The 25,212-nt window shown below is 34.0% G+C and overlaps 1 protein-coding gene across 1 annotated transcript in view; it reads right to left on the bottom strand.

Annotated features, from left to right (window-relative positions):
• ERO1B (endoplasmic reticulum oxidoreductase 1 beta) overlaps positions 1-25,212 on the bottom strand; it is a 55,118-nt gene that overhangs the window by 10,420 nt on the left and 19,486 nt on the right. Inside the window, exons 5-12 of the mRNA XM_037509820.2 lie at positions 21,723-21,806; positions 18,538-18,579; positions 16,916-16,998; positions 11,447-11,520; positions 6,212-6,332; positions 6,025-6,071; positions 2,968-2,979; positions 1,166-1,192 (exon numbers count right to left, since the gene is read on the bottom strand). Coding sequence (XP_037365717.2) covers positions 1,166-1,192; positions 2,968-2,979; positions 6,025-6,071; positions 6,212-6,332; positions 11,447-11,520; positions 16,916-16,998; positions 18,538-18,579; positions 21,723-21,806 — 490 coding nt within the window. The remainder of the gene's footprint in view (positions 1-1,165; positions 1,193-2,967; positions 2,980-6,024; positions 6,072-6,211; positions 6,333-11,446; positions 11,521-16,915; positions 16,999-18,537; positions 18,580-21,722; positions 21,807-25,212) is intronic.

Here is a 25,212-nt window from a genome sequence, read left to right as displayed (position 1 = left end):
GGCCTCCCCTGGCGGCATAAGTGGTTGAGTGCCGTGCTGTGAAGCTCTCCGCAGCCTCTGCAGCACTGGTTCAATCCTGGCCGGCAGGCGAGGGTCTCACATGGCGCTGCAGACCTCTCCTATTGTGCCCGCTGCTCCCCTCAGCTGTGTATTTCAGTCAGTCTGCCTGTTCTGTTCCCTGCTCTGTCTCTAGTGAATTCTCTCACCCTCCCGTGCATCTGGCCTGTACCCTGGTTCTTGTATAAATAATCTTTAAAAAAAAAAAGATTTATTTATTTATTCATAAAAGAACTGGTGTACAGGTCAGAGGTGCTGGGGGGTGAGAATATTCACCAGGGATAGTGGGGAGCAGAACAGAAAGATCTATTGAAATACAATGCTAAGAGGAGCAGTGGGTGAGACAGGAGAGGTCTGCTGCACCATGTAGGTAGCTCCCTGGCCAGCCGGGGGATCAAACTCATGCTGCAGAGTCTGCGGATCATTTCATAGTGCTGTGCTTAACCCCCTGCGCCACCAGGGAGGCCCCAATTTGGTAATTTTTCAAAAAGCATCATATATCCAGTTATGAACCAAAGTTGTTAAAATCATAGAACATTCAGCATTCAAATAGTAACACTCTATATTTTCAACACTTACCAGATATAAGAATGAAAAATTACATAATATAGTGGGATCTCTATTGCTTTAATTCTTTAAACAAGTTTAGACTATCTTAACATTTATTGATATAGACCATTCAACAATATAATTTGTTCCACCTGAATTTCAAACATAAACTCTTCTCAATTTCATATATTAAAATGAGTACGTTTCCCCAAAATGTCTCTATTTGAAAAATTATATGTGCATAATGGTTACTAGAAAAGGAGATTGGGTAAGCATTATACACAGAATGAAAGTAAAACTGGGGAATGAGTTATGACAACTTGGTGACCGTATCTGCCCTATATATTTTCATAATGTTGTTTTTTGGTTGACCAATATGCTCATATTTTCCAAATAATTTTATTCCAAAATATAATAACCTAAAACATGTTAATTTCTGTCAAAAACTGTCAATATTAATTGTCTAGGTAATGAATCTTAAAGCTTACAAAAATATATTATACAGATCACAATTTTTTTAATGGGAAGCCAATAAATTTAAAACAAACATTAAGTTTACCTTCTAGCCATGTGTAGAATGATTCTCCTAAAAGAAAAACCACACACAGAGCATTGGATTAAATTATTTTCCATGATCATTTATAAATAAGTAAATTAAGTCTATAAAATATTTCTTATGACCAATTAGGAATAACTCTAGGAATAACTGCTTCATGTGAAGTGGAAAAATAGGCATATGGTTCTAGACAACAAAGCCCCAAAGTAATTTAAGTAACTTTACAAAACTGTTCTTCTTCTTATTGTTGAGAAAAAAATTTCAATCAAAATAGGAGGTTTAAGCATTCACAAGTATGGGAGAAAAAGTCTAACAATCTTAAATGGACTTTCGATGATAATCATAGCCCTCTTTTAAAATAAAAAAAAGAAAAAATTTCCAGAGTTTTAAATAACTCTTTTAAATTTCCTAAACCAATAATACTAGGTATATTTCCTTATTTATCTAGGACTACTAAGTTTCAAGGAATAATTCTTTTTAAAAATCCTTTAATTTTAAATATAATTCTTCAAAAGTTAATGACTAAATATGGAAGGCCCCGACTTACCTATGTACTAATGCTGAATGTACTATTTCTAGCCCAAAAACTGTTTCTCTTTAGTTAAAAAAAAAAAAAAAGGTAGCCAATAAACATCAAAATAGTTAATGTACTCCTCAAGTTACATTTCCTTATTTTGAGAAAATCAAAGAATAGGAGATACTCAACACACAGATGTGTTGAGCAAGGGGCTTGGGGAACAATCAGTTTGGAGGGAATAACTTTTCCTCCCAAAAGTCTTCACATTTTGCAAAACAACGCAAACATCTTCCCACAGATTCACTTATTCAACACATTCCTAACTAAGGTGCATTCATCATTATCTCACTTATCTATTCAGCAAACCTCTCGTGCTAAAAGGTCAGTATAGCTCCCAAGGTCCTCAATAATCTGGCCTGATTTCATATTTCTAATTTAACCTACTCCTATACAAAATCTTTCCTACTGCTAACAAGATTTCTCCAAACATGCTTGATTTTTTCCTTTCTTAACTCCTTAGTCCATGCTATTGCCTCCAAATAGCATATATTGCCCAATTCTACCTAAATCTGCCCTATTACTCAAAATTCATCTCAAATGCCACCTCCTCTAGTAAGATTTCTCAGATCACCTTAGTGATATACGATTTGTACCATCTCAAAAGAGTTCTATCACCTACTGATTGTACTACATATGTAATACTTCATCATTATGTATAGTACTTCTCATTCTTATGTAGTGTCAGCTTCTAGATGGAAGATATGATTTATATCCACAATGCCCCTTATAGTGCTTTTGAATATAGATAAGTGAACACATTTGAATTATTTTTGTTGCTTTGGGGCAACTAGGACCAATATTCACTCAATAATCTATAATATCCAATTGCTGATAAGTTACTATTCATCAGATTAAGTATTAGAGTAACAGTAATGCTACAAATTTCAAAGTCAACAGGAAAAGAGTCACCAAGACAATCTGGTAAAGCTATATTAACTTCTCTCCATTTCCTCTGAATATTCAAGCACATTAGAATAACGAAAAAATGGGGAAGTTGGAAAGTGATTGGTTTCTATAGCAAACATTTAGGTAAAAAATTATCTTTATTTTTAACACAGGTTGACTTTATGTTATTAAAAAAAACCTCAAGTATTTTTGGTCACCATTCACTGGTAGTCATTTTTTGAAAAACAAAAAACAAAACTTTCTTTTGTATGGATGAAAAATCTAATTTTAATCATTAAAAATATTATCTCTATACTTGCAGAAAATACAAGTTTTTACTCACCATCACCTTCTCCTGAAAGAGAAAATAACAGAATTTAGAAAATGTCATACAGTTCAGATTCCAACCCTATGTATTCTAATATGTGTTGTAACACTTAGTGTATATTAAACTATTAATTATACTATGTATCTTGGTCAACGTGTACTCATCCTGCAAATGAGACTTCTTTATAAGAATTTAGCCCAAAGAACCCAAGATTTTCACACATTTTCTACAATACCAGAAAGCAACAAAAACAATCATAAGCTCACTAGAGTTCAATAATTAACAATTATAGGGCCTCCCCGGTGGCACAGCGGTTGAGCACTGGGTTGTGAAGCTGCCCGCAGTCTCTGCAGCGCTGGTTCAATCCCCGGCTGCTCCCCGGCCACCGGCCACCGGAGGAGGGTCCCGCATGGCGCGCAGACCTCTCCTGCCGCCTGCTGCTCCCCTCAGCAGTGTACTTTGGTCCTTCTGCCTGCTCTGTTCCCTGCTCTGGCTCTGGTGAATTCTCTCACCCTCCCGCGCTTCTGACTATACCCAGTGCTTGTATAAATAAACAAATAAATAAAAAATATTTTAAAAAAACTTAACAATTATACAAAGTCACTCCTGTATTCATTATATATACAATCCTCTCTGAACATTATTGTTTATATGCTGGAATACCTTTCTCTTTTAAATTGCTGCTCCTGACCATAGAGACACTTCAATAAGAATACTTCCTAAAGAAATCAGTGAAGCCCTCTCTGCAAGGTGCTACATGGCTGGCTGGACATGGAGAAGAGGGCAGAAGGTTGGGCTCCAGGGCTCCACAGCAGCTTTGCTTTTATCAGCTGTATATCTGGAATTCTAACAGATTTCATTTTTGGAGAAAAAAAAAATTCTTTTGCTCAAAAGCTGTTTGAAAGCTAGTTGCAGAAGCCAAGCTGTTATGGCTGAGGAATAGTGTGGAAGAAACACAATGTTAAAGAACTGTTAAATGGCAATTAGCAGTTTCAATGGATAACACATGGCATCAGCAAGTGCTGTTTAATTATTTCATGGAGTACCCACCTATCAGCTGTGACTCACTTTCTCTTATCCAGTCTTTTTATCCCCTCCTCCTAATTTTTTTTCCTTTTCTTCTCTTCCCTCCCTCTATTTCTATATAGCAATTTCATCTTGCCAGCAGTTTCATGTCTCTCGTTTATCATAATATGACAGTGAAATATTTCTTAGTACTTTATTGTATTTTCTGTTTAAAAGGGTCATGGAAAAGGTATGGAAAAATGCCTTGTAAACATTGTACCTTGAAACAGAAAGTGTGGAGGCAGGTAGGGTAGAGGTGAGGGGAACCTTCTTTTTGTACTTTATTGCTTCAACTTCTATAAAATTTAGTGTGATTAAAAACCTTTAGACTGAAAATAGAAAAGTTATGAGGTAAAGTAGGAAAGGAGACAAAGGAGAAGGCATGTATATGTTTTCATGATCCAATTCCTTTCTCTAGGCAGCTTCAGAATGAATTTGGGGAAGAATATCTGCCACATTATGGTAGTCAGTATCTAAGAGCAGCCAACCATCCCAAGTCTCTGATTCTCAGAAATGCCTATAGATGCAAATCTACACCAGGAAATTCTATCTCATATCAATCCTGGTCTAAGGAAAACATTAGAAAGCAAGTCAGCTATAGAATCTGACCCCTCACTGAGAACAGTGTGAGTATGTGCAAATAGATCTATATTGAATAAACCCCCCAGTCAATAGTAGTGCTGTCCCACAGAAATAACATGCCAGCCATGTATATACATTTTTTTCTAATAGCCACATTTTTAACAAGTAAAAGGTACACTTGCACTACAATACAGCAGGGTCATGTGACACAAGAGTTAAAGTAGTCCTACCAAAACAAAGTTCTGCTTAACAGCAAAAATAAATTACTTTAGTTTTCAAGTAAGTGAAAATTTAATACAATGTGAAATTTAGCTTTACACTTGTACTTAATTTGCTCAATTTCTCTGTTTGCCCTTGACAAAGCAAGTTTACAGCAGAGCTACAGGCAACCTAATTTTCTAAAACTTCTCTACAACCGTCTTACTCAAAGTGTGGTATGTAGATCAGCACCCTGGGCAACAACCTAGGAGCTTGTTAGAATCTTGGGCCGCACCCAAGACCTACAGGGTCAGAACCTATATTTTAACAAGGCTCCTAGGTGATTTTTATGCACACTGAAGATTGAGAGGCACCCAGTGCCATTGGTTTATCAAGCTTGGCTGCATACTAGCATTTTATACACCTGGGGTCCTAACCCAAAGATTCTGACTTCACTGGCATAGGATAGGGCCTGGGTATCCAGACTTTTAAGTTTCCCAGGAAATCACTGAAAGAGAGGGAGAGAGAGAGAGAGCGAGAGCGAGAGAGAGAGAGAGAGAGAGAGAGTGTGTGTGTGTGTGTGTGTGTGTGTGTGTGTGTGTGTCTCCCAGGGGAGAAATGCCACACTTTTCAAGTAACTGCCATATATAAATATCTATATATATGGAGATATATCTATCTATCTATATATATATACAGATATATACATATAGGTTACTCATATGACTCCTAGTTTAAGGCATGGAACACATTAGGAATGCAAATAACAGCAGTTACATAAAATGTGTGGCAGTCTTGATACTTAACTACAAATTCTTCTTTTTTTTTTTAAAGATTTATTTATTTTATACAAGAATTGGGGTACAGGCCAGATGCATGGGAGGGTGAGAGGAGCCAGCAGAGACAGAGTGGGGAACAGAACAGGCAGAATGATGAAATACACTGCTGAGGGGAGCAGCGGGCGAGACAAGAGAGGTCTGCCGTGCCAAGTGGGACCCTCACCGGCTGGCTGGGATCGAACCGGCGCTGCAGAGGCTGTGGACAGATTCGCAGCGTGGCACTCAACTGCCTGCACCACCAGGGGAGGCCCTACAAATTATTCTTAAAACTTATTACTCAGATTAAACAAAATATTAAAAAGTCAAAAAATTTTTTCACTATAAACTTTTAGCTACAAAGACACTTGTAAACAATCTCCTAAAGCATGAAAATGTATTAAAAACCCACCTCGGCTGGGTGCCAGAGGATTTAAAGGGCGGTAAACAGATCGAGGCCTGGAAAAAGAAAGCACAAAACCTAAACATATAATGGTTTGACTCTTTTAATGTTATTTTTTTCCAACAAAAACAAATATACCCCTTCTCCCACTTTCCCTTCAGTAATTCCTCCTCCTTCCCCTACCCCCTCCAGTTACTTGAAACAATTTTCTTCATAGATGCTGTTCCACACTCTCCATGCAGAGGACCCCTTATAACCAGTGTATCGCTCTGGGTTCAGCAATAGATCTACGTATTGAGCAGCTGGCGATCTCTCATCTGAATAAGAAATAATTAAAAAAACGATATTTCACCGTTAATTTAAAATTTAGCATTACAAAGCAAACAGGAATACCCAAAGATTAGAGAAATGCCACACTTTCAAAGTAACTACAAAATTAAATGGTAGAGTGGTTAGCAGACTTGTGATTTATAACAACTTGGACATGAGAGGAAAAAATAACTTTCCTTTCTTTTGGATAAAGACTCCAGGCTCTCTGAAGTAACGTAACATCTCTCACCTTATTAGAAGTATTATTTCATAAGTTTTAACCACACAGGATTGAAAAAAACTAACAACTAATATATATTAATCATAATATATATTTATGTAACTTATTTACCATAACAGGATTACCTAAACACATGCTTGAAAACATTTTACTAGCATATACTGTATTAAAAATAGAAACCAATAATACTATAGGGATTTCCTTGTATCTTGGACTTGTGAAATTAAATGGATCAACTTTGTGATTCAAATTTGATCATTCATAGAACTATACCATGCTATAGCTAAAAAAAAATTTACGTTATTAATTTATTTTTATTAATGTTAACATTGAAATGCTCTCTCCTCTCAAACCAATATATAGTAGGCAAAACTTCAAGAAATTGTTAAAACTTTTAAAATTAAATAACAACTTTTGTGTTAAAACCCAAACGAATACTTATTAGATCTCAACATTTTCATAGAGATCTCTGAGGGATGCAAAAGATAGAGAAAACTGGTTTTAATTACTGAAGTTTATATTCTAGGTAGAAAAGGGAAACTCATGCTTTCATACCTATAGAAAAATTACACTATGCTTCAAAATGTAGGATCATAATAACAAGCTTGAAGTGCTATGTACATTGGCACATATTTGTTTATATTTTCCTACCTTTTGGTGTCATGAGATTAAATAGTATATTGGCACCTGACTTAAAACAGGAGCCAAATAAGTCTCCTAAAATAGTCCCTCTTCATTACCTGATAATATATTTTTATGTAAGTCGGCAATATTCACTGGCCATTTAATGACCACAGATTGAGGGGCCTCTCTGGTGGCACAGCGGGTTGAGCGCAGCTCTGTGAAGCTGTCCACAGCCTTTGCAGCGTATGTTTGATTCCCAGCCAGCCAGGGAGATACCCACATGGTGCAGCAGACCTCTCCTACCTCGCCCGCTGTTCCCCTCAGCAGTGTCTTCAGTCCGTCTACCTGTTCTGCTCTCCACTCTGTCTCTGGTGAATTTTCTTACCTTCCCGTGCTTCTGACCTATACCCCAGTTCTTGTATAAATAAATAAATCTTCAAAAAATAGGACCACAGATTGAGATTATGCAAAATCATAAGGGGAAAGCTGTCATCCTGATCCATGCCTCAAAAGAACTATACCTAGCACTTTTGTGACATGAGTACAAAGATAATGATAATGTATCACTACTGTATTAGTTGTGTCTACCTAATAAACAATGCAAAGATAATTTTAAAGAACATTGGCTCTAGTTCTAGCCCTAACATTATATTAATTCTTCCACTATAGAAAGCACAGGAAAAAATTTACAGATGGATGGACAGAAACTTTCCAGACACAGGATTACTCAAGATTTTAAAATCACTGTAAACAAATTTTAATTAAAAAATAAAAAGCTAAATTACAAAGTTAATAAAGGTGGATAGTAAAATTCAAACGTGTTATTTTTAATTTCTTTGTGCTATTCTTGACTATATTCATTTGCAAAGTTCATTAAGTTATGTGTATAGGCTTTACAAATACTATATATATTCAGTTACACACATTATGTATGCATATATAAAGAATGTTATGTGTATCTAAGCCTACATACATGTGAGGTCATCTATGAAATGTTCCGATTGGACTAGTATCAACCTCTTAAACCCAACAAAACCAACTAATTAAAAAAGCAGATTTTAGATATTAAAGTATGATTTATATTTTAAGGGAACAGAAAATCATAAAAGTCCATTATATCAGCTTTTTAATTACTTTCTTAAAACTTGCATTCTCAATGTTGCTAATGTATATTCCTTAATTCCATCAAAAGTTGTTTACAAATTTTAGTATTTCTGCAAATGAAAATGGTGGGTGTTGTTGACCCATAAAAGGGGTTAAGCAAACTATGACCCATGGGTTAAATCTGGTCTACTTTATATTTCATAAAAAAAGATTTATGGGAACACAAGTCATTTTTCATCTCATGTTACATGCTGATTTTACTCTATAATGGCAGAATTGAATAGTTCTGACAGAAATCACATGGTCCATTTACCATCTGTACATTTACAGAAAAAAAATTATCAACCCCTTACATCCAGAGTGAGAAATGAGTGAGTGAATAAGCATGCACAGGTTGAGTCCCCCTATAAACACACCGGTGCTAGAGTACATCTTTACTCCTGGAGTAACCTGCAACATGCTTTTAATTCCGAAATTGTAACTTCCTTATATTTATATAGTTATATTAATTATTCAGATAATTCTCTTTGCACCCTATGTTCTCCCTTCAAAAAAATATTTTCTTCCTCCTTTTATAAAGCTGCTTCAAAGCCTTTCTTTTATTTGAACATGCCAACCATTACTTAAGGGTTCAAAGATTTCCAATGAATCAAAATACCTAATTCTAGGAATTTATCAACTTGAATGTTTTCTCCTCCTCCTCAAGTATACTTTTTTCCCACCTGACTTTTCTTTTCACTGTTATATTTCTCAAAACCTAACAGTAGCATAAGCCAATTAATTGTTCTTGTTTTTGTTTATGGACACACATTTAAAAATACTAAGTTATGAACTCAGAATTGAGTCTATAATCTTTACAACCAACTACCCCAAATTGCCACTAACTCATTATTAAAACATGATTTACTCAGTTGAGGAATATCTATAGTTTATAAAGCTCATAAGTAATTTTGATATACATCATTTAAAACACTAGTTTCTAAATTTGCCTATTTTTAATTTATTAACATTTTAAGAGGGAAAATAAAAGTAAATGACTTTCACACTATTTAGGTTACTTATGAACCAACTACATTCAGTAAAAATTTGTTGGGCATGTATCATGCCTAAGCACTGTTATAGGCGCTAGGGCTACACAGTGAAGCAAAAAGACAGGGCCTTGTCCTCACAGATTTCACAATTTAGTTGGGAGAAGACAGACAACAGATAAAACATGTCACACACTCTCAGGTAGTTCTTAGTGCTCCGTGAATAGGCAGCAGTGTGAAGATAATGATAGTAGTTACTACTTTATAGAGGGAGGCGACAGCAGACTTCTCTAATGAGGTGACATTTAAGCAGAAACCTGAAGCAAATGAAGAAACAAGTCATGCATAAAGATAACAAAAAGTTAAGGGCAGGGAGAGTAAATTACTTTAATCTGCTAAATTATTTAAAAACCTACTATTTGATCTGCAGGAATCAAATTCCCTTCAAATAAAACAGTACCATGGCAGAGAGCAGGGGTGTATGGCTCTATTACAGTAAAATAGGGTGAATAATCTTTAGATTTTTGTTTCAATGTAGTGATTTTAGATAACTGAAATAATTAATGATTCTCAAGCTACTCTGACAGTATGAAAAAGATTATAGGTATAAATCGTGTAACTATCCAGATTAGTGGTAACCCAACCCATAGCATGATTTTATATATTTAGGAAGCACATAAAATATGAAAGTTACTAATTACTATAATTATGTAATCCTAAATATCTTAAAGCTTGATTTTATGTGCATTCTTTTAGGACATCTTTTCTAAATTTAAGAAATTTGGAACTTTCACAATTTTAGAAACTGATGTTAAAAAAGTAGTTATTCTTTGATGACAGTTAATTGGGTACATCAATTTAATCATAGCAAAATGATCACTGCAATTGAATAGTACTAGACACCTATTTACAAAATTCACAAAAATGATTTTTATCTCTGAAAAATATCTTTTTCATTTTACTCAAAATATATGTAAAATGAGAAGTTGGAAAGAAATAACTGAGGGCTAAACACTCTAATGTAATTAGAATGACAACCAAAGAGCATGTAAAAGAGTAAGTAGTGATGTGAGTACTTAACCTAGACACAATGGTTAGCTTTGAATTCTAAAATAATAGGGACAATGTATTAACTGTCCATCATTATACCAGCTATCCAAAGTAACTTCACTTAGGTTTCTTAAAAATTTCTTTGCTGAAATCATATAAACCATGGTAATAACTTTCTCTCTGCAAGCAATCTTTCCATTTTACCATACTATTGTAGCTCACTGTAACTTACTCCATTATAGACTGGATAAATAGGACAATTCTCTCTCTCTCTCTCTCTCTCTCTCTCTCTTTTTAAAAAAAAAACCTTTAGAAAGCAGTATGATCACTCTAGATGCTTTTGAGCCTAGAAAAACTTACTCTATTTCTAACTGTGCATACTTGAACCACAAGTTCTTTTCTACCACCAGAAATACAATACTGAGGTAAAAGGTAAAGAGAGAGGCCAAATGAATTATCTGCCTACTCAAAACAATTCTTGGAAATGTTCTCCTATAGATAAAGAATTTTGAGTCACTTCAATTATCTTCTATTAAGTGGTGGTTACTGATGAATAGTGCCCTATTTTTGTAGCATTCCAAGGACTCTTGGAAAGACGGCTGTGAGGAAGCCAGATTGGAATCCTCATGAAAACTGGAATGTGACTGTTAGTTTATTAGGACCTCCAGCAAATTCCAGTGTGAACATTTTTATAATATGCTCATAGATCTGCAATTAAATGACTTGAATTGAAAGTCCTCAGGCAATAGTATGACATAAAGGGAAGAATAAAGGTTTGTAATGAAGTCCTGTCTCAGCCTTTTGTTATTGTGTGGATCTTGGTGAGTTAGTCTTTTTGAGACCCAGTTTCCTCATATAAAATACTATATGCCAATTAAGCTAGCTGCAAAGATGAAAAATAATCATACTAAATACACTTAACACAGGGCCTAAAACATTGGCTCTCAAATGCTAATTGAACAATAAGATCCACATAGCAAAATCAAATATATTGAAGTTATAACTGATTATATTTTCACTGATTTCAATGTCTCAAAAAAGGGTAAAGTTAAAATTATTTACAATAGTTTATTACCATCAAGTTCACAAAAGTGGTCCTGTGAATCATCATATCTTGCCCAGTCAATGAAAGCTTCTTTGCTTTGATTACTATGAGAAGGGAATAAAACAGAAAAATGATCAAAGTTAAAAATTCAAACATTGTATTCTAGTAAATTAAAAATAGGTAATTTGAGGTTTCTTCTTTATTAGATAGCATCACAAATTCAGTTATCAATATTTATATGCAAGAATGATGAAAACAATTCTATGAAAAGCATAGATATTAGCTTCTAAGAGTGATTCATGTACCTTAAATACATTAAAGTTTTTAATCCTAGTGCAATTATTTTGACTAAAAAATTTGTAAGTATATAAAATGTAGTTAAGTCCAACATTTAAAACTGGCCTTTTCGGCCTCCCTGGTGGCACAAGGGGTTGGGCACAGCACTGTGACGTTATCTACAGCCACTGCAGCACAAGTTTGATCCACAGCCATGTGGGGAGTTGCCCACATGGTGCAGCAGACCTCTCCTGTTTCCCCTGTTGCTCCCCTCAGCAGTGTATTTCAATCAGTCTGCCTGTTCTGTTCCCCGCTCTGTCTCTGGTGAATCCTCTCACCTCCCCACACCTCTGGCCTGTACCCTAGTTCTTGTATGCATAAATAACTGAATCTTTAAAAAAAAACAAAAAAAACCCTGGCCTTTTCAATTGACTTAGAAACTGTGGTAAATCTTTATCATTTTTCCCCTAAAGTAGGAATTAGTTTACTTTTATAATTTTCAGTTTACTTTTAGTTTAAATTTAGTTTAAATTTTAGTTTACTTTATTTCTAATTTAAACTGCATCTTTACTTAGAGGACCCAAAATACCAAGAATTGTATTTCTATGCTCTCCCTTCAAAAATGGTATCACTCGCAACACTAAATGTTGCTTTTGTAATGGTATGTCATTCAGTTACACTAGCTCACATTTAACAAAATATATGAAGAGTTCTGACTTGAGGAACTAAAAAAAAAAAAAAGGAACAATTACATTCATTTAAATGAACTTTGACCTACACTCAATTTACCCTATATTCAGACTTTCTTGACCTGTCTTGAAAACATGATGGCAGCATCTGTAAAAGAAGTATTATTATCCTTTTTTATTCACTACATGAAAGGAAAAAACCAAGGTAAAAAAATTGTGTAACTAATGTAAATTAGATAATTCCTAAATATGGTATTCTTACAGCCAAGAGTTTATTCTGTATTTGAGAAACTGCTGCATCAACCATAACCATTACATAACCACTAACAAATATATGATTGGTTGCCCTACATCAACTTTATCAATAAATTTTTTCAATTTAATTTACTGTGGAAACTTTCTCCTATGGAAGCATATAATTAATAAAAGTTAGTGGAAAAATCTGTATGATAGTGGACCAAGTTAAAATATCTGATGCCTAAATGCCTAAATTCAAGTTACAGCTAAAATGATAACTATGTTATGTTTCATCAAATATTCCCATTTTTTGGTTATCAATATGACTAAGGGGAACTTTTTTCTTTGAACATTCCAATTTGATAAGGCTTTTGCTGAAAGCTTCATCTAACCCTGCTTAAAGCCATGCTGGTGGAAAGATTAGGAACGCTAGCTCAATGCTAACAGAGCTGGCCCAGTTAGGTTTAGAAATGGGTTAGAAGAAACCTTAGAGGTCATAGTCCAGTTTTTCCAACAGTCCGTTTGAAGATGGATGTCAAGCTACTTGCACAAAAATTTTTAGGTATTAACACAGAACTTCCTGTCAAAATGGTGCAGTGAGCTAAGTGGTTTTTCAAGTGGGAAACAAAGGAGCACAAGAGATGAAATGGAAAGATTATAAAAAAGCATGAAAAAACTTTGAGGGGGATAGATAACTATCTTGTTTGTGCTGATTTATATATATTTTGTGCTGAGTATATAATGTCAAAATATCAAACTATTTTGAATAGATTCAGTATAATGTATATTAACAATAATTTATTAAAACTATTTAAAAATTCTAGTACCAACTGTTGAAGAACTGTACACTATTAGTGGCAATGCAATTTGGTACATTTTGGAAAAGCACATAGTACTATTAATTTCATTCCTAGGTATATTGTCCATAGAAATATGTCCACCAAATACTTTGAAATAGCCCCAAAGTGGAAAACATCTAGGAATCAACAATAAAATGGAAACATTATGGTAATTCTTACTAAACAATGCTATATACCAATGAAAAACAATAATACATTCTGTACTATTCCATTGATACAAATAGGCAAAACTAATTTCTGCTAATATAATTCAAAATCATGGCTAACTTTGGAGGGTGGCATAAGACTAGTACAGCAAGTATCGCAATCTTCTGGGTAGCAATCATATTTTTCTGGATGATGGTTAGAATTAGGCTCACTCTGTAGAATTAACTTGACCCTTACACTTAAGATTTGTGTACTTTATTAATATGTGTGTTAAACTTAAATTTGAAAGTTTTAGAAATAAATTTTGTTCAATAAAAAAATAAGCAAAATTAAAAGATGAGTTCTAACAACACATAAAGACAGAATTTTTATCAGATTATATAAAAATGTTTACAAATTAATAATTTTAAAATGGAACACCCCCACCTAATGGTGAGATAACAACAAATAATACAAATAGGAATTAACTTCAAAATTTTGTAATGATTTAAGGCCCAGTCCCTCTGTTTAGATTCTCTTTGTAATCTCATTTAGGTCTATGGTTTTTAAATATCATGTATTTATTGAATGATGCCCACATTTTATCTATAGCCAGCCTCTTCCCCTGAAATTGGGGCTTGTATATTCCATTGCCTACTTGATATCTCTAATTAAGGTCTCATAGCTAGCTCAAACTTAACAAGTCCAAGATTGAACTATAACTATTACACTCATTCCTCCTGCCACTATAGCAAATGACAAAAAATGGAAACTCCATTTATTCTAGTTCCAAATCTTGTAGTCATTCATAGGTCCTATCTTTTCAGACCTCACATTCAGTTCTTCAGCAAATCCTGCAGCTATACCTTCAAAATCTATCCAGAATTCTGACCCCTTATTTTCATTGATATCACTCTGATCTCAACTAAACCACTACCATCACGCCTTATCTGAAGTACAATAATCAATGACTGACTTCTATAACATACCTGTTTCCCTCAACATATTTTCTCAAAATCCTCCAATGGCTTTTAATTCCACTCAGTTTAAAGCAGTATTCATAATGATACTTCAAGGCTTTATAAGATCTCTGCTCTACCCCACCTGTGTCCTCATCCCCCAGGTAGCCAGATTATAACTCATACTTTCATGACAATTTGCTCAAATGTCATTATCACTTTAGCCTTCTCTGATGCCCAATTTAAAACAGTGCAACCTCCCTCACATCCAGTCCTCCCTATCACTTTCTTGCTTTATTTTTCACCCTGGCACTCATCATCACTACTTCTCATATACTTTACTTGTTTATTGTATATCTCCCACAACTGGAATTAAGCTGCACAAGGGTAGGAATTTGTCATGTACACTGCTATACTCCTAATACCCTAGAACAATAGTTGACCTGTTATAGGCACTCCTTTGTTGAATGAATAAAAACTCAAATATCCAATAGAATAAATGTATGAAAAAATGGGAGCGAGTGGAACACAATTCAGGGAGAGGACTCAGTCTTAGCAGTTTTTATTTATTATACATAATAAATATTTTTTAATTATTTAAGGGACTATGGGGAGGACTATGGAAACTTGGTGGTAGGTGCAGTGTGGTAACATACACCTGAAGAGGTGTGATCCAATATTTCTGAATCACATACAGTATTATGACCAATGTTATCTCAATTTAAAAAATTGATCAAACTCTCTAGTAATCAACAAAGCATAAACAAAAATGAGATACTATTTCACACATATCAAATACTAAGAACTTTTGGCAAGGATGTGGTGAATGAAGCAAGTTCTCAATGCTGCAGGCAGAATAAATATACATACAAGGATTTTGGAAAGCAATTTCAAAAACAGTTTCAACTGGGCAATCCTAAGTTTCTGCATTTACTTTTAAGTATATATATAAAAAAAAACATATTCAAGGGTGCTCTAGGTGGCCTAAGTTACAGAAATAAAAAAAAAAATTGAAACAAGTTAAATGTCCATCAGTAGGAGAATGGCTGGCTAATATATGGTATATTTGTATGACGAAAACCATTCATTGCTAAAAAGAATGAAATAATCTGTTTTAACCTGGATAGATCTAGAAAGCAAAATGTGTTGTATAAAAAGAAAGTTGCACAATGTTAAGGACAGTAATACAAAATGATCTACATAAAGGAAAAATAACTGCATACACAAAAATATATATACACACATATGTATATATATATATATGAAAACAAAAATATGAACTGTCTATATGCTAAATTCAAGACAGTAGTTACCTCTCAAGAGTAAGGGATAAAAACAGGATTAGAGAATAGAACATAGGGAATTTTTAATTTATCGTCAATATTTCTCTTAAAAACGTGGTAGATATTAACATTTATTTGGCACAGAGGATACTGAGCATTTATTATGTTATCATTTCTATCTATATTAAAATTTTTCTTCAATAATTAAACTGCTAAGACTAACAATTATAGCACATGAATACAAATCTAAACAGGAAAAATTTAAAAAACTGAGTAATATTCCATTCCCCATTCTCAATTGTAGTTCTGTTCCTTTTGTACTGCTTGAGACCGTTTACAAATTATTTGTTGGCCCTCAAAAATAGGCTTTGATCAAGTAAGGCCGTCAATAGAAAAGAATCTATGAAACTTAGCTGTTAATAGTAACTTTTATCAATTAAATATAACATATAGATTGAATTACTATTTATAAAAGACTTAGAGGTTCAGGCTTCTTTTTCCATTATAGAAAGAATTCAGATGCTCTGCTAGTTGAGCAATCTTCTAAATTTTTACTTTTTAACATAGTCACTGTTGATGATACATTCTAAAAATTTAAACAAATCAGTTAAGAAGTGGGTGCAAATCAATCATGGAATTTAGGATAGAAACTTCCTCCTCTAGGGCCTCCCCGGTGGCTCAGCGGTTGAGCGCTGGGTTGCGAAGCTGCCCGCAGCCTCTGCAGCGCTGGTTTGATCCCCGGTTGCTCCCCGGCCACCGGAGGAGGGTCCCACATGGCGCACAGACCTCTCCTGCAGCCCGCTGCTCCCCTCAGCAGTGTACTTCGGCCCTTCTGCCTGTTCTGCTCCCCGCTCTGGCTCGGGTGAATTCTCTCACCCTCCCGCGCTTCTGACTGTACCCAGTGCTTGTATAAATAAATAAATAAATCTTTAAAAAAAAAAAAGAAAGAAACTTCCTCCTCTAAAATTAGTTGAACTTTAATGTTTTATCAAAATCACAAAAAACCCACAGAATTTTTTATATAAACTAAGTAAAAATATTTTATTAATACAACTAAAATAAAACTTGCCTTAATGTGCTGTTAATTGCTCCGAGTTTATTTGCTTGCTCACAATCTTCTAATTCTTTGGTATTATTTGCCACTTTCAGGTACTGAAACAAAGTATGTAAGGTTAGAAATAATTATTTTTCTCTTTATTTCTTGTTCCACTGGCAGAAATCAATGTGCAAAGCTGATACACACTAAATAGAGAAGCATTCTATAAGCAAAATTCTTAACATGGAGTAAATACAAATGAAAATAAGTCCCAAATTTCCTCCTACTAAATTAAGACACTGAAAAATTAGCATTTGCACGGTGATAATGTAAACTGGAAATTTTTTCTTAGAAATTTGACAATATTTAGAGTTATAAAAATGCACAAACATTTGAATCAGCAGTCCCACTACTAAAACCATATCCAGAGCTACATTACAAACAACAACAACAAAAGGGGTACAATCACTCTAGAAAGTTATATGTATCTTGTAATGCTGAGAGATATTCCTTATGGTTCAACAATCTTACTTCGAAATATAGACTCAGAAACTCTCACATGCATGCACAATGAGACCAAAAAAAAAAAAAAAGATGCTACTGGCTCATTGTTTGTAATAGCAAAAAACTAAAAATAAGTGAAATGTCTACGAACAGAGGAATGGCTAATTCATGAGGCAGTCATACAACTGAATACAATGCAACTGTTAAAATTAACAAAATCTACACATATCAATAGAGACAAAATTTCAAAAGCTTTATACTGAGTAAAAATGCAGACTGAAAAAACTGTTTTTAACCTGAATTTTTAAAGTAAGAGTATTATTTTTTAAATTTCATATAAGAGATCTACATATTATTTGAGGATATATGTACAATAATAGTATAGATGTAAAAAAATCCTAACAGTATATACATCAACTTCAGAACAGTGGCTAGGAATGGGGAGGGAGGAAACAGAATGGCACTCATGAGTCCAGAGAGGATTTTAACTGTCCTTATACTAAGTTATCTATTCTAGATCTCAAACAAAATAAAATGAGCATAAACAAAAGGCATCATAGGGAAGAGAAATCACAAGAAGTAACTGGAGCAAGGAGGCATAAGGAAACAGTCAGAGAGGGTATGATGAGGTTTATTACGTATGTACAACAGTGAGAAAGTATCTACAACAATGAAAAAAGAAGTAAACTATTACCTTAACATGAATGAACAGCGCAGTAAATTATAGCATGCTCATAAGAGGAAAAGAATAATCTTTAAAGGAATATTTTAATGCCACTTTAATAAAACACTATGTGCAAAATAGCTTGATAATTGTTTACTCTGTACAATGTAATCCTGAATATAGGAGAAGACTAAAAATATATGTATGATAAAACACCTGTTGAGTGGATCATCTGATATAGTGTTATACTTTACGGTTTTTCTAGAGGATCAAAAAACAAAAGTACTTCAAAAGAAGCTATATAATTTAATGGGAAAACAAACCACTTCTTTTCTTGCTGCAAGAATTAGAGATTTGGGATTCTGAGAGAAAATGTGGCTATTCCCAACTAACCATATGATGATTTTCTTCTGCAATCTCTCTCAAGCAATAAATGGCAACTTTCACTCTGTAAAGTAGAAATAGTCAAAGAAGAAAAATGACTCACCTTATTAGAACTTCCAGCTTTAATTCCGACTGGAATTTTACTCTTAAAAGAATGACAAAAAGATTTCAGTGATTTTATATATTTTGAGATTTTGTCACAAATTAGTAATGCTACCAATATAATTCAAAAGCTATTTTATTCTATGAGAAAACAGACATTCATTCACATTCTGTTTTTGTACTACTCTTGAGGTAAAAGGTAAGGTATCCCAATTTACATATTTATGATTCATACTATAGAAAATTGAATGACATAAAAATTCAGTCAAAATCAGCTCTACTAATTCTCAATGCAGTATTTAATAGTTTATATGCTTTTCAGGTTACAAGAAAGGAGATGATTTTTTCATGAACTTTTCCATAGGAATAGAGGCTTTTAAAACTCTCAAAATTATTTGAATTATGTTATACTCAATTTTTCTTTCTTCTTTAAGTTGACAATTAAAGTTTAGGCAATTTTGAATTAATATTGAAGGCAAGAGTAAGTTCTTCGGCCCAAGTGATTAGCAAAGGGTTTACCAATCTAGGTAATACGATATTTACAAATGGAAGAACTGCATGTAGATTCAACTTTCTAACTATATAGAAAACACTTTTTGATTTAATAAATGTATTAAGTATTACAACTAGATTATCAAACAGCTTTATTCTTTTCCCAATACAAATTGAAACTGAAAAACAATCCTAGTTTGATTCCTTAATCAACGTAGTGGACTGATTTCTAATATTTGAATCTATGGGCTATCAACAGCAAATTACCTATTGAAAAGGTTATATTTCACATATAAATTTTAAACAAATATTTTCATGTCAGAGTAAAGAACATAAATAAGAGATTTTCCCCTAATCAATAAAAAAGATCATGATGACATCATGTGTCTCCTGATACACTATGTTGAAAAGGACACAAGATATCAATTCTATAATATTCCTGTCCATGATGCATGAGCTGAATCTGATGATTAGGAAACATCCCAAAGAAATGAGGAGAAGAACCTCCCTGGTGGCACAAGTGGTTAAGAACTGCATGATGAAGCAATCTGCAGCCAGCCAGAGAGAAACCGACATGGCGAAGCAGACCTCTCCTGTCTCCCCTGCTACTCCCCTCAGCAGTGTATTTCAGTCAGTCTGCCTGTTCTGTTACCCACTCTGTCTCTGGTGAATCCTCTCACCCCCTGCATTTCTGGCCTGTACCCCAGCTCTTGTATGCATAAATAAATCTTAAAAAAAAAAAAAGAGGTGTATTCTACAAAATAACTGGTATATATTAAAGAAGGTAAGAGGGGAAAAAAGATAGGTTCAAGAAATCAAAACACAAAGAAATAGTGATGGGCTATTTCAGATTAAAATAAGATGAAACAGAAATTCATCCAATGCAATACACAGTTCTGGATTGGAAATGTTTTGTTTAGTTTGTTCTGTGATAAAACAATATGTAATTAAGGTCCATATATTAGAAATTAGTGACATATTAATATTCTGATTCTGTTAATTATGCTGCAGTTAGGTAAAAGAATAACCTTGTTTTTTTATGTTTTATTTTATATATTTTTTACATCATTTTTCATTTTTGCACAATGTATGCTTTTTCATCTAGCTTATAGGGCACCTGAACCCTATGTTTATAGCAGCACTATTCACAATTGCTAAGCTATGGAAACAACCTAAATGCCCAAAAATAGGTGTCTGAATCAAGATGTGGTACATATACATAATAGAATGCTACTTAGCAATCCAAAAAGATAAACTCATGCAATTTGCAGCAACATGGATGGAGCTGGAAGGGATCATGCTCAGCGGAATAACTTTGTTTTTAAGTAAATAAGCACTGAAGTATTTAGTGGTAAAGTAATACACTGGTTGTGTATTGCAATTGTTTCAAGAACTGGAAACAACCAGCCTAAGTACCCATCAATTGATGAAGCGATGAAGATCATGTGGTAAATACCCACAATGGAATACTACTCAGCCATATTAAAAAAAAAAAAAAAAAATGAAATCCTGCCATTTGCAACAATACAGATGAACCTAGAGGGAATTAAGTTTAATGAAACAAGACAAATACCACATGATTTCACTCATGTGATACATGATGAACTAAATGGACAGATGAACTAAAATAAATTTCTGTACTATAAAACCAGCAAGTGGACAAAGATGGGCAAGGGAAGGATTGGGTAAATCAGGAAAAAGAGAACAATTGTATTGTGAAGGACAGAATTGGACTTTTTGTGGTGAATTTAATGTAGTATGTACAAGTACTGATTAGCAATATACACATTAGAAATTTATATGATGTTATAATGTAATGTTATCTAAAAAAAATTTTAAGATGCCATGAAAGGAAAAAAAGGATCATATTGGTAACGTACACCTAATTGATTCAGAAAATAATATATACTTAGAAAATTAAAGCAAATGTGATAGACATTAACAATGAGATGATCTGGATTAAAAGTATATGGGAATTGTGCTATACTTACAACTTTCCTATAGGTCTGAAGTTATTTCAAACCCAAAACTGGAAAACATTTTATTGTTAAAGGAAAATGAAGATACTAAATTTTAAAAAAATTTCCTCTTAGGTAGAACATTAATTAGCTCAGATGTCTCTAAGGACAATAGGCTGACTGATTAGGTTATAAAAGAAATAAAATGAAAACAATACCTTACAAGTAATTACTGTTGAAGGATAACATAATCATGCTACACACCAAAAAAACCCAAAGTCTAAAATGCAGCATTCCTTACTACTAAGTTATTTTCCCCAATGTAACAAGACCAAGTGAAGCCCTAATTCCAAACCTGAAATTTCCCCACTTTAATTCCCACTCTAAATTTGAAATTTAAGGTGCAGTAGCTTTTTTTCTGCCTATGAAACAAGATGCAGATTCAATAAAGCATGAAATAAGAGTTGGCCAACTGAAGATTCAATCCTAGAACAGGTCTGATTTTCTATCTCTTTTAGCATCAAACTCCACTTCCACATTCAATTACCAGTGCCACTGGATACAAGAATGTCTTCAAATCCATTTTGGTGGCAAGGATAGAATTTTCAAAAATTGAGTAAAAAAGTGTAGCGCTGAGAACACATGCATTTGACAAACCCAAATTCATCAACATAAAAAAGAGTTCATGCCTATTTAAAATCTCAGAAAAAGCAATTTTTCCCCTATTTTATTTTACCTCTGGACAGGGTTCCACATGACAGTCTTTTATTGAACAATGGCCATCTTCTGCCCAGAAAGGACATGGTCGCTTCAGATTAACCTTGAGAGAAAGAATGAATTAACATTTGTAAATGTGTATGACAGTTCTGCAATGCTAAGTGTCACTGTGCCACTTCCATCAATGACACAGTGGTGAAATGACTGCAGTCTTCCAAATGCCCAGATGTAATACTAATTTTTGACAATAAATGACTACTATTAATCTGACACTTCAAAAGGGAATAAAGTTCAAGTACACTGTTCTATCTAAAAAACCTGGAAAGTGTTTCAGGACTACTTTAATGTAACTCACGAATCAGGGTTCTCTCTAATACATTTACTTAATATGTGTGTACTGAGCACTAACTATGTATCAGGCACTGTGTAGGGTCTAGGGGAAAAAGCACTCCAGCCCTCCCCCATCCCCAGAAATTACAGTTTGCTAGAAAGAAAGCATATATTTGTATGTTTATTTAATTATAAACTGTGGTAAGTGCTACAAAAGAAAATACAGAATTCTGTGACACAAAATAGTGAGGCTGGTGGAAGGATACATCTGAGGAGGTAAGATTTTAGATGTATCCACATGACTCGCTTTCTCGCTTCCTTTTGGTCTTCCTTGAACTCCACCTTCTCAGTTTGTTTTAGGCTTATTTGCTATGTTAGAATATACAACCTATGCATAGCATAAGGAGTGGATTGTGATAGATACTGTAACATGCCACTTAGATCACCCTTCAGGAATAAAGAGTACTTTACCCCAGCTTCTGTAAACGTTACAAGCAACCAGCCTCAGCTGAAGAGTCACTTTGCCCAAGGTTATTTGACCTCTATAATGACATTGATCCAATAATTAATACAGGGATGTAAAGGTCTAGATCTCTCCCACAAGTGGGGACAGATTTAGAGGGTCATCCCATTTTTAATAATTCCTCAAAAGGTCACCTGGAGATTCCTAAGGTTGTACCACAGCTTTATTTCTACCTTTGCCCAATACTGATTTCTTCCTTTTCTTTTCCCTCCCCAAACTCTTGGTTCCAAGAGTAGTCCCTAATTAACCTCAAATTAGCACATTTAAATTAGCACATAATCATTGCCTTGGCGTCTGCTTCCCAGGGAACTTGACCTGTGACAACTTGTCCAGCTCCAGGGGAAAACAATGATTGGTAATATTAAATTTATATATTATAAATATTAAATTTATATATTATCTTGGGTATAATTAACATTTTTATACTAACATTACTTTAAGCCTACTTTTGTATTTTTTCCTGAGTGTTTTGAAGTTTTCCTTCTTTTGGAACCTTGCTATGTTAATGCATTTTTATTGTGTTGTTTTGTTTCGGTTTGTTTTCTAGGTATATTTTTGTCATTTATAGATGGAGATGGTTTTAGTTATTTGTTTAAATTTTTTTGTCTATTTTTTCTTGTTTGACTACCGTAATACATCTAACAGTACAGGAGATAGTGGGCACCTAAGTCTTGATTCCTGACCTAAGTGAGAATTCCTCTGTTTTCTCAAACATTAAGATGCTAGTAATGCCAATGGTAGAACAGAAATAATCACATTAAGGAAGTATTCGTTATTTTATTAATTTTTTTAAAAATCAGTAATGTGTGTTGAATTTTGAAGACCTGAAAAATCCCTTGTCCTTGCATTCTTGGAATAAAATCCAACTGATTAGGTTATTTTTTGGTAACAGGCTTCAAAACTTAGGCATCATCTTTTGAGGTCTAGCCTCATACCTTACATTCAATTCATCAAAAAAGCTTGTTGGTAACCTAATTTATATGACACTAATTATATATAATACACTTGTACATGATACTGATTTGATCCGTTTTCACCTCTCCCAACTCTACTACCCTATTCCAAATCCACTTCATCTTTCATTGAGATTACTGAAATAGCTTCATAGTTTCTCTATTTCCTATCTCATACAAATTTCCTACTTCATACAAATAATATTTATACATATTACTATCTCCTCCTTTGCTTAATTTATCACCATAGCACTTAACATATAACTATATGAAGTTATATTTTATTTTTGACTGCCCTGTTTGTCTTCCTTATTAAAAGTTTTTTTTAAAGATTTATTTATTTATATAAGCACTGGGTACAGTCAGAAACACAGGAGGGTGAGACAATTCACCAGAGTGGGGAACAGAACAGGCAGAGTGACGAAGAACACTGCTGAGGGGAGCAGCGGGCACAGCAAGAGAGGTCTGTGCACCATGTGGGACCCTCGCTGGCAGCCAGGGATCAAACCAGCGCTGCAGAGGCTGCGGGCAGCTTCACAGCCCATCGCTCAACCGCTGTGCCACTGGGGAGGCCCCCAAAGCTTCATTCTTGAAGACAGAATCTTTGTCTTATTCACTATTTTATCCACAGCACATAGAACAGGATCTGCTACAAAGCAATCACCCAAAAAGTATTTGATAAATAAATTAACTAGATAGTACAAGAGAGGAATTATAAATCCAGCTACAGCAGCCAACTAACCAGTTGACAGAAGTTGACTTATTTCTACCTATATTTCCTTACTTGCCGAATCATATGTACATGTGTCTAAAACTAACCTCTTCCCTAAGCTTTCCTTTTCTCCATCTATTACACATAGAATATACTAGTGGTGGTTAAATTTTTCATTTAGTTGATAGGTTATGAGACCCAGAGATGTATAAATACCATCCAAATCTTCTAGACTTGGAGCTGAATGCATTAAGTAAATCATTGTATTGCCCTCCTTTGGGAGTGGGTATGAATATATATTCTGATTATAAAAGGACTAACTTCATTATGTTGGTTGAAACATTTTTTAGTTACATGTATAGGAAGAATGAGTCTTATATTGGGTGGCCAAGTTTTTTTTGACTCTCCAGCTTTCATTTTTCCTTCTTTTGTAATATTCCCTAAATTCCCCTTGAGAAACAATGACATCTGTTATATTTATGCAAACAGGATGGTATACTAAGTATCTTCTCCTCTTTTGGTTAAGGAATCATAGGGTCCTCTCTAGATCAATTAGACCCTTTCTCTCAGAAATAGGAGTCTTGTATAAAGTGTTCCAGAATATGGAAAATGGTTAATTTGATCCAAAATTTTAGTTGGTACCATAAAGAGCATGGTCATTAGTTTCTGCTCTAATTTCTATCTTTTCTGATATATGTTCCCTCAGTTTATCTTTTAATTTTGTGAGCTGTTTCACACATTTTCCCAAAAACCCTCCATTTTGCTTATTGGCCAACAAAAGTGCCTTACTTAGGATACCTACACCACTATTTCTTCAATTTTAAAACATGGATAATGCTGATCTCCTAGGATTTCAGTATAAAGATTAAATGAAGTACTCTATTTATTCAAAAATTTGAGTGTCTATTATTTTTTTAATTATAAATTTTATTTTTATATTCCCCATACAATTGCGACCCTCTTATTTTGACCCCAGCCCTCCCCTCCCCGA

Source organism: Talpa occidentalis, unplaced genomic scaffold, assembly GCF_014898055.3.
Source record: "Talpa occidentalis isolate TD23 unplaced genomic scaffold, MPIMG_talOcc4v2.1 talOcc4.14, whole genome shotgun sequence".
Taxonomy (NCBI): Eukaryota; Metazoa; Chordata; class Mammalia; order Eulipotyphla; family Talpidae; genus Talpa; species Talpa occidentalis.
This window is presented reverse-complemented; position numbering and strand designations above follow the sequence as displayed.